Source organism: Diadema antillarum, unplaced genomic scaffold (genome assembly GCF_040938485.1).
Source record: "Diadema antillarum isolate AM-2024a unplaced genomic scaffold, OU_Dant_1.0 scf00000096, whole genome shotgun sequence".
Taxonomy (NCBI): domain Eukaryota; kingdom Metazoa; phylum Echinodermata; class Echinoidea; order Diadematoida; family Diadematidae; genus Diadema; species Diadema antillarum.
Genome location: NW_027270985.1, coordinates 972,483 through 984,204, shown reverse-complemented (window position 1 = coordinate 984,204; position 11,722 = coordinate 972,483). Strand labels below are relative to the sequence as shown.

The 11,722-nt window shown below is 39.3% G+C and overlaps 1 protein-coding gene across 1 annotated transcript; it reads right to left on the bottom strand.

The window, feature by feature from the left end:
• Positions 1–9,996: 9,996 nt before the first annotated feature.
• On the bottom strand, positions 9,997–11,388 carry LOC139718549 (uncharacterized). The gene has a single exon (XM_071630017.1). The coding sequence runs from the start codon at positions 11,386–11,388 to the stop codon at positions 9,997–9,999; it is 1,392 nt and encodes a 463-aa protein (XP_071486118.1).
• Positions 11,389–11,722: the final 334 nt, after the last annotated feature.

Genomic DNA, 11,722 nt, shown 5'->3' with positions numbered 1-11,722 from the left:
TTTTTTTGCGGCTTTAATCGCAATTATCTCAACTTTACAAGAATGGATTTAGCTCGTTTTGCAATATACAGCTATATAGAACTCTTCAAATATAAAGACACGTGTGTGTGTGCGTGTGTGCGTGTGTGTGTGTGTGTATGTAACGTGTGTTTGTGTTTTAGCAACAGCGGACCGGAGGGGTGGTTTTATAAGCAGGTGTTAGGTTTATGTGTGTGTGCGTGTGTGTGTGTGTGTGTGTGTGTGTGTGTGTGTGGAGTAATGGGGGTGTGAGGGGGTACTTTATTGGATTGGAGCGTGTATATGTGTGCGTTTGTGCTTGTGCGTTATTGTATGTGTACTCTCTAAAAAAAATCGAGTGAAAATATTCACTCTTAAAAGAGTGAATACAAAAAAGAGTGAATTTCGAGTGAAATTGGAGTGAATTTTGAGTGAAAATGTTCATTTTCACTCATTTTGGAGTGACGTCAGGGATCACTCCAAAATCTTCGAGTGATCCCTGACGTCACTCCAAAATGAGTGAAAATGAGCATTTTCACTTAAAATTCACTCCAATTTCACTCGAAATTCACTCTTTTTTGTATTCACTCTTTTTAGAGTGAAAATTTTCACTCGATTTTTTTTTAGAGAGTAAGGATGTATGTTGGAGGTTGTATATCCATAATGAGGATTTGTGTGAGTGTTTGTTAGTGCTTGCATCCCAACCACACAATTCTTAGTGTATCTTAGCATGTCCATCTTCTTCAGCTTGATGTAGACAGTGACAGACGACAATTTGTGCAGCTACCTTTCATTTTACCTGCACAAATTGTCACCATTGAGGTAAAACATTAGGAACTGCACGAGCAGCGCAATTTGTCACCAAGCGACAAATTGTACAGGTGCGAAAATCTGTGCCGCAACAGAATTTGTCCATTTCTCCCCCTTTTTGGGTGTGTTTCATTGCCAGCCCCATTAAGAATGCAATGGAACCACTTTGTCTGATTAAAATCTTCGAATAATATCCATCTCAGCAATGCGTCCTTGCATACGAGAGAGAATTGAAAAAAAAAAAGTAATTGCAGTAACGTAATTTCGGCCATGAAAACTTGTAAATTTTGAAACCTCTAAATAAAACTCTTTCCCCTCTGGAATGAATTCGGTATTGAGAAATGCTAAGCAATCACCGTTTGCCTGTTTATAGAAGTTACAATCATTTGATATTGAAATCCTTTATATTTTTCAATTTCAATACGGGATCGTCATCAGTAATAATTGTCATCAATATGGAGCGCCTTCGATTAGATTACATGTTTCCTACATCACATTAACCTGCACAGCATGCGCTTCGTCTGTTTAACACAATCGCACAACAACGCACGCAGCATTTTACATCACGCTCTATGCCCACTCAGTGTTTGGCAAAATTTAACAATGTACCTTGTGCTGCCTTTACACAATATTCGCGGTGGTCACAGCAGCCCCGTTTGCTCGAAACGTAGTGCGTCGTGGGTAGATGAAACATTCTCCTGTACTCTGACCCCCACCCCAACCCACCCATTTCCCATTCTAGCCTTGGTCTCTCCAGTCTTCGTCCCGTTGGACATCAGACGGCCTCCGAGTATTGTTTTTTGTTACGGCCTATTACGTGCCGTCGTGTTTCATTGCGTTCGCCCTCGTTTATCACGGCACACAAGAATCTTCATTAGCAACGGGGCTGCCGTGACATTCTTTTTTTTTTTAACAATTTAAAAATCTAACACGGCATCCACAGTCTGTCATATTTGCCTATCCCGTCTCACCCCATTGTCTCACATCCACTGTGTTTTGTCCATGGTGGCCTGAAACGTGGCTGCCATGCTGACCGGAACATGGTGTAAACGCACCATTACGAGAGTTTATTTGTTTTATTCTTGACCATCATTTCATAGACTCATCTTTCTAGTGAAGCCAGGCTATGGAGACGGTGGGTCCGCTGCTTTCCACTTATTTTCTCTTTGCTCTACGAACAGTATGTGCTCCCTCTTTTTTTAATGTGGATTCAACATGACATTTCCTTCAGTGTTTTCTCATGTAGGCCTGGGTATGTACTACGCATAATGCACGATGATTATGTACACATCTTATTATGCCGCCTTTTGCTATCTGTTATAGCACTGTACTGACAAAATAAAATAACATGAAATGAAATAAAATATCATGAAATGAAATGGAATAATATCCATGAAAGGAAATGAAATGAAAGACCGACTTTGGAAAACAATTCTGACCAAATCTATCTGAACATTTTCATCAATCTTTGATGAAGGAAATCAAATAGTGTTTTCATACACTTTGTATGAAGCCTTATGAAACTTAAAAAAAAAACAGTTGATGTAATCAATTAAAATGTAGGCCCTTTATACATAATCATAATGCTCTAGTGTGTATGCATGTATATTATGCATGTATTAGCTAGTGTGCCTATCAAGCACAAACAGCAGTGCATCATTAATTATCATTGTTACTAGCATCTGAAACACGATATTCCCCTAAAATTGACCCATATCTTGCATTTGGTTTGTCCTAGTTCACTGTATAGAATTGCTGTTCAGCAGATGGCACTGTACTATTGCTCAGTCTGGATGCCATTAATATGGTTCATTGTTCATCGTTCGTTCATCGTTCATTTTACAACCACTGATGCCGCGCCAGATCCCGATGTGTTTGAAGGCTGGTTATCCTATACCAAATTATGTCTGTAGATATGCGTGCACACCCCTGTACACGCAAACCTCACACACACACACACACACACACACACACACACACACACACGTGAGTTCGCATACATAACATACATCCATTATGTAGAAATAATAATCATAAATATAATGATACTTATTTTAGAAAGAAATTACCAGAAGGATGTATTCGTACATGTAGGCATATTATAATGTGAACGTCCATCAAAAAAACCAACAAAAGTCGCACCCCTTCATCTTATATAAGGACTCAAAAAAGGTGAAAATAATCAAACAAGCCAATTTCTAGTTTCCATATTTTCCAGAAGGACAACTCTTCTTCTTCTACACTATTCTTAAGTTTGCGATAATAAAATGAATGGGAAAGTGGGTTTTCAGCAGATTTTTTACAACCCGTGTTTGGTAGCATAGAGTGAGTGTGATTAGGAGTCTCAGATGCCCCTTTACATTTTTTTTTTTTGTTTGCCAATAAGGGATAAATTAATTTATTCATTCAATACAATACAATGTATTGTATTAAGTAATATTAAATAATCCTTTATTGGCAAAAGAAAATGTATTATTAGTTTATTGCTTGATTATATGTATGTGACCCTGCACCTCAAAACAAACAAAAAGTCGCCAGACATGAATTCTTAGTTAAGACCATATTCTCAAAGAACATACTTTAAACTTTAAAATGATGTATAACTCGAATAAAATGGACTCTCCTCACCTATCTAAATATTGGAAAGAAAGCACAAACTCAGGAAAAGTGTGAACTGAGAAAACAGGCTCTGAAGTACAATGTCTATTCAAGCGCTTAATCTTTACCAAACCGTTCTGGCTGTGCGATGAATAGGACAAAAAACAGGAAGTAAACCACCAGAGTAACAACAATCAAGGGATTATCAAATTAAACTGAAATTAAGCATGCCTCATTAACACATTCTGTCCATAATTAATGCCAACTTTCAAAGCAGTAGCATTATCTTTTCAAAAGTTATTAGAGTTGAAAGTGAAGAGTATGGACAAGGTTTTTCAGAAATGAAAAAGGGATTCTAAAGACACACCTAATCACACTATTCTACCAAAAATGTTCGAGACAAACTGCTAAAAAAAAAAAACCCACACTTTCCTGCCCGTTTTATAATACCAAATTTTAACATAATGTAAAAGAAGACCCGCTCTTTCAGAAAATAATATGAAAAAGTCAAGTTCGGCTAGGTTGACGCATTTCACTTATTTTCAGTCCTCACGCAAAATCAGTGTGTACGACTTTATGTTCGTTTTGAGGTGCACGGTCATATATATGTATATTTATATACACACATAATGACCAAAGCGCCATTTTCATAATTATATTTGAAAGTAAGTCCATCATCAGCGCAAAATTTAACATTTTCACTAATGCATCCTTATGACATTAAAATATTAATATCCTAGAAGTTTTGATTAAAAATATCCTATTCTTGTATATGTTTTAATTAATTTCTTGTTTTTGCAAATCTAATCACAATTATCTCAACTTTACAAAAATGAATTTACCTCGTTTTGCATTATACAGCTGTACAGAACTCTTCCCATATAAAGACACGTGTGTGTTTGTGTGTGTGTGTGTGTGTGTGTGTGTGTGTGTGTGTTTTAGCAACAGCGGACGGGAGGGGTGATTTTATAAGCAGGTGTTAGGTTTATCTGTGTGTGTGTGTGTGTGTGTGGGTGTGTGTGTGTGTAGAGTAATGGTGGTGTGAGGGGTACTTTATTGGATTGGAGCGTGTGTATGTGTGCGTTTGTGCGTGTGTGTTATTGTATGTTTAAGGAGGTATTATGGAGGTGGTTTATTAATAATGAGGATTTGTGTGAGTGTTTGTTAGTGCTTGCATCCCAAACACACAAATATTCTTAGTGTATCTTAGCATGTCCATCTTCTTCAGCTTGATGTAGACAGTGACAGACGATTATTTGTGCAGCTACGTTTCATTTTACCTGCACAAATTGTCACCATTGAGGTAAAACATTAGGAACTGCACGAGCAGCGCAATTTGTCACCAAGCGACAAATTGTACAGGTGCGAAAATCTGTGCCGCAACAGAATTTGTCCATTTCTCCCCCTTTTTGGGTGTGTTTCATTGCCAGCCCCATTAAGAATGCAATGGAACCACTTTGTCTGATTAAAATTTTCGAATAATATCCAACTCAGCAATGCGTCCTTGCATACGAGAGAGAATTGAAAAAGAAAAGTAATTGCAGTAACGTGATTTCGGCCATAAAAACTTGTAAATATTGAAACCTCTAAATAAAACTCTTTCCCCTCTGGAATGAATTCGGTATTGAGAAATGCTAAGTAATCACAGTTTGCCTGTTTAAAGAAGTTACAATCATTTAATATTGAAATCCTTTATATTTTTCAATTTCAATACGGGACCACTGCCCCTTACCCCCCCCCCCCCCCCCCCCCCCCAAGTCAGTCATTGTCACAATCGCTGTCGTCATCAGTAATAATTATCATCAATACGGAGCGCCTTCGAAAAAAAATAATGATAAATGAATAAATAAAAAAAAAATCACGTTTGTTTGTGGAGGCAAGCTTAACAATCTATATATAACATGGGTTGGGGATACTATAGTTTAGCCTACAGCCATCAATCGCTAATATTAGATGACATATTTCCTACATCACATTAACCTGCACAGCATGCGCTTCGTCTGTTTAACACAATCGCACAACAACGCACGCAGCATTTTACGTCACGCTCTATGCCCCCTCAGTGTTTGGCAAAATTTAACAATGTACCTTGTGCTGCCTTTACACAATATTCGCGGTGGTCACAGCAGCCCCGTTTGCTCGAAACGTAGTGCGCCGTGGGTAGATGAAACATTCGCCTGTACTCTGACCCCCACCCCAACCCACCCCTTTTTTTTTGACAATTTAAAAATCTAACACGGCATCCACAGTCTGTCATGTTTGCCTATCCCGTCTCACCCCATTGTCTCACATCCATTGTGTTTTGTCCATGGTGGCCTGAAACGTGGCTGCCATGGCTGCCGGGAACATGGTGTAAACGCACCATTGCGAGAGTTTATTTGTTTCATTCTTGACCATCATTTCGTAGACTCATCTTTCTAGTGAAGCCAGGTTATGGAGACGGTGGGTCCGCTGCTTTCCACTTATTTTCTCTTTGCTCTACTAACAGTATGTGTTCCGTCATTTGCGGATTCACCATGACATTTCCTTCAGTGTTTTCTCATGTAGGCCTGGGTATGGACTACGTATAATGCACGATGATTATGTACACATATTAAGCCGCCATTTGCTGACCGTTGTAGCACTGTACTGACAAAATAAAATAGCATGAAATGAAATAAAATAAAATATCATAAAATGAAATAATATATATTAAAGGAGATGAAACCAAAGAACGACTTAATGAAACGATTCTGAAAACTCTGAACATTTTCATCAATGCTTGACCAAGGAAATCAGATAATGTTAATAATATACACTGTGCATGAAATTTTGTGAAACTTATAAAACAGTTGTTGTTATCAATGAAAATGTAGGCCCTTTATACATAATCATAATGCTCTAGTGTGCATGCATGTATATTATGCATGTATTAGCTAGTGTGTCTATCAAGCACAAACAGCAGTGCATTATTAATTATCATTGTTACTAGTATCTGAAACACGATATTCCCCTAAAATCGACCGGTTTGCATTGATAATATGTCCTAGTTCACTGTATAGAATTGCTGTTCAGCAGATGGCACTGTACTAATTCTCACTCTGTATGCCATTAATATGGTTCATTGTTCATCGTTCGTTCATCGTTCATTTTACAACCACTGATGCCGCGCCAGATCCCGACGTGTTTGAAGGACTGGTTATCTTATACCAAATATGTCTGTAGATATGCGTGCACACACCTATACACGCAAACCTCACACACACACACACACACACACACACACACACGTGAGTCGGCATACCCAGTATACACTCATAATGTAGAAATATAATCTATATAATATGGTTATCCTACCCAATATGTTTATGCGTGCACACACCTATACACACACACACAAACCCACACACACACACACACACACACACACACACACACTTGAGTCGGCATACCTAGTATACACTCATAATGTACAAATGTAATCATAAATGTAATAATGCATATTTTGGAAAGAAAATACAGGAAAGATGTATTCGTACATGTAGGCAGGCTTGTGCCGAAAGGGTGGGTTGGGTGGTGGCGCGTCGCGTCAGCCGTGGCTGATGTTAGTACCGTGGTTAAATAAAATGAATGAATGAATGAATGAATGAATGAATGAATGAAAGTGTGCGTTGGGAGCGCTGGGTCGCGTCGCGTTGCCTGGAACCCCACCCTTCGTCCAAAGCCCCTCCCCCCCCCCCCCGGTTTTGCCGAAAGGGTGCGTTGGTACTTTTTCCCATGTACTATTAAAAGACGAGTTTTGAATTTATATTTAACCTTCAAATAACCATTTCAAAGAGGCTATCGTCCGGATCTAATATTTAGTTCGTCCAATGTTCATTTGGTCCAATATCCATTTTTTTCTAATATCCGTTTCTGTTTTACATTACAGGGCATGGATCATGTGGATAATCAGTGGCTTATCTATATATAGTCCAGCTGCAAGGGGTGCTGGCCTGGCACCATGGGGGAGGGGCGAGGGACCCTAAACTTTACCCTAATCTTATTTCATGAGTATGAACATCTGTTTTCTCCATCAATGCAGGGTCAGAGGGTAGTCCGTAGTCGTAGAAAAGGCCCCCCCCCCCCAAAAAAAAAAAAAAAAAAAAAAAAGCCCAGTTGGTCAAATAGACGAAACGATGATTGGACCAAATGGTACCTGATTAGACCAGGAGGCTGGTTGTTAGACCAAATGACAATAAGATCAATGGTTATTAGACTAAATGGGTGTAGACTATATAATGATAGACAGAGGCTAGACCAACTGGTCAATGGACCAAAATTAATGATGTGTACACCAAATGTATATTGGACAAATTTGATTTTATTTTAGACCATTTGTTGATTAGACGAAATGGAATTAGACCAACTCATAATAGACCAAATCGGTATTTGATGATATAAATTGGTGTTAGACCAAAAATAGACCAAATGGCTATTATTAGACGAATTGACTGTAGACCAAATAGCAATTAAACCAAATAACAATTCGACCAAATGGTTATTAGACCAACTGATATTAAACAGTCTATTAGACCAACTGGCTGTAGACCAAGTGGTAATAGAGTGTAAACCGATCCGGACGATAGCCTCTTTCAAATGGTTGTTTGAAGGTTAAATATAAATTCAAAACTCGTCTTTTAATATTACATGAAAAAAAAAAGTACCAACGCACCCTTTCGGCAAAACCGGAGGGGGGGGGGGGGGGGGGGGGGGCTTTGGACGAAGGGTGGCGTTCCCATTATTCATTCATTCATTCATTCAATTCGGTTTTATATCAAATCAAAAGAAGCATAACAGTAAGTCCGCAGACTAATAGTGTCATGCGTACAGAATAAAAGTACATGCATGTTTACAGAACATTCACAATTAAAGAAAAATCAAAAGGTTAAAAAAACCTATTGAATTATTCAGTCATACCAATATCATATTCCTTACAGTCCTATAATTACGCATTTCATTTACACAAGATTAAAACTGGATACACATGTGGTGATATTGCTGGAAACATACATATAGTTGCAGACATTCAGAAACAGACAATATACTTTGTAGCTAGAGCAGAATAAATTTCCATATGCAGCATAACGAATAAAAAACAACAACATTAAATCAGCAGATGTATAGTACCATATGATGATGATGATGATGATGAAGTCTTGTATAGCGCCGGTATCCGCCAAGTCAGGCGCTCATGGCGCTTGCTCCAAAATGAATACATAATTCAGCTTAAATTGCATGGGTGCACCGCTTGTGATATGACAGTTAAAACAAAAAGAAATAGTTCCAGGAAGTAATTGTCTCCAAATGTGTAAACATACATTTTTACACATTGGCTAGTTTTTCAATTTGAAGAGATGGGTCTTGAGGGCTGTTTTAAAAGATTCTGTGGTAAGAGCTCTGCGGATAGACTGTTGAAGGCCATTCCATATCTTTGCAGCAGCCACGCGGAATGAACGAGCTCCCCAAGAGTTGTGTGCTCTGTGTTCCACCGGCAGGTACTTGTCTGCAGAACGTAGATTTTCTCTTGCTGGGACATATGGCTCTAGTAGATCACATATATATGATGGAGAACTGCCATTCAGTGCCTTGTACACAACCAAACTGATCTTAATCTCAATCCTCTGTTCAACACATAGCCAATGTAGCTTTTTCAGAAGAGAGTTGATGCTTGTACTCTTCCTGGACATGGTGACAACTCTAGCTGCGCTATTCTGCAGGCGCTGAAGTCTGCGTATTTGTGATTTATTCAGATAATACAATACTGAATTTCCCATGTCAAGCCTCGATGTGATGTATGCATGCACCAGAAGTTCTGCAACATGGTTATTGATGTACTTGCGGATCAAGCCAATGTTTCTGAGAGCTAAGAAAGCTGCTCTGGATACAGCCAAGATGTGGCTTTCCATGGAAAGATTAGAGTCAAAAATGATTCCAAGATTCCTGGCAGTATCTGAAGGAGGGATGATATCTCCACCCACTCTGATCCCAGTGACGTTTACCTTTGGTCTTTGATGCTTAGACCCAATGATCATAAACTCTGTCTTCCCTTCATTAAGCTTCAGAAAGTTTAAAATCATCCACTTCTGCAACTCATCAACACAAGCCTCAATACGCTGTATTGCTTGGATTACTTCAGAATGGACAGGATTCACTGATAAATATATCTGGATATCATCAGCGTAGCAATGATAACTAAGGCCATGACTCTTGATGATATCTCCAAGTGGCAGGCAGTACATGCAGAAGAGCACTGGGCCCAGGACAGATCCTTGAGGAAGTCCATATTGCAAAGGCAATCTGTCAGAACTAGCACCATCCATGCTCACAAAGTGTGTTCTCTGAGTGAGATAAGAACGGAACCAGTGAAGCGCAATTTCAGTTACACCAAAGAGGCTTTCCAAGCGAGTAAGAAGAACTCCATGATCTACAGTATCAAAGGCTGCAGACATGTCCAAAAGGACCAGGAGACACCAAAGAGGCTTTCCAAGCGAGTAAGAAGAACTCCATGATCTACAGTATCAAAGGCTGCAGACATGTCCAAAAGGACCAGGAGAGATATTTTCCAAACATTCATAGCTTGACGGAGATCATTCTGAATTCTAAGTACAGCAGTCTCCACACTGTGGTGAGCACGATAAGCCGAATGGAAATCATCATATAAGCTGTTTTCTTGTAAGAATGTTGTGAGCTGCTTGATACTACTCTCTCTAAGGTTTTGCTCAGAAAACAGAGGTTTGACACAGGACGGAAATTGCTCATCACATTTGAATCCAAATTTGCCTTCTTCAGCACAGGGCAGATCTTAGCAACCTTTAGCACAGGAGGAACCTCACCCAATTTCAGAGAGTTATTGATGATAGATGTCATAGCTGGAACTACTGCAGTGGCGCACTTCTTCATCAATGATGCAGGAACTGGGTCTAAATCACAACACTTTCCTGGGGATTTTGAAAGAATCTGAAGTACCTCTTGCTCTGATACTTCATCAAAACCTGGGAAACGAAATGCTGCAGGGGTGTCTTGCTGACGAAGATAAAAGTCATCAGCCATTCCAAATTCCTCTCGAATTTTCTTGATCTTGCCTGTGAAGAATTCGCAGAAAAGCTGGGCCAAACCCTGCTGAGATTCACACCTTGGAAAAGATGAATTCTTCCTCTGGTTGAGAAGTTTGTTGGTTAAATGGAAAATCTGTCGTTGGTCTTTGGCATGCTCAATGAATAGATCATTGAAGTAATGTGATTTTGCAAGTCTAATATCACGAATTACTGTCTGCTTCTGTTGACAGTATGCTTGCCGATCAATAAGAAGACCTGATTTTCTCCATTTCTTCTCCAGTTGACGACGTAGTTGCTTTCCTTCCCTGATTTTTTCATCAAACCATGGAGACTGAGGGCGCAGTTTCACAGTTCGCTCCTTCATAGGCGCATGCTTGTCAAGTACTTCAGCAAGAACATTGTTGAAGCCTTCAACTTCAATGCACAGATCTCCATCTATATTGTGGTTAGAGTCTAAGGTAGATTTCACATCCTCGCAAAATGATGGAATCTCGATGGCAGAAATATTACGTGATTTCACCACTTTGGTCTGAGTTGGGGGGCGGTGAAGATGGACTTTACCAAGTACAGCAGAGTGATCTGATATGCCATCAATGATGCTCAGGTTACCAATGACAGGTGGACCTGCTTCGCGAGTAATAATCAGATCAAGTGTGTGACCTCTCTTCTGAGTAGCACCTGTGACATGCTGCTGTAGACCACTGCTAGATAGGAGGTTCATGAAAGCCTTTGCACTTGCATCATTCGGATCATCGACATGAACATTAAAGTCTCCAACTACAATGAGAGGCTTTGGGTTCATAAAAGCAATATCAATCAATGAGGTGAATTCATCAAGGAAATCACTGAAAGAGCACCCCGTCGATTTCTGTTGAGGGCGATACAGAATGATTAGAGACAGTGACATGGTTGAACTGATAAACTCAGCTGACAGAAACTCAAAAGAATTTGGAGTAAATCCAAGATCAGTGAATCTTACATCAAAACCTGTTTTGTACAACAGAGCCACTCCACCACCTCTTTTTGATGACGATCGAGAAACATGTTTGAGACTATACCCTGGAGGTGTTATATCACCAATGACCACTTGATCATCATGCCTTAACCATGTTTCACATATTGTGACAATGTCCAACTTGTGATCTATAACAAACTCACTGAATTCTGTAGTTTTGTTTCTTACAGACTGGGCATTCATCAAGCAAAAATTAGCCCTGGCTGATAAGGAATTCCTAACTCTT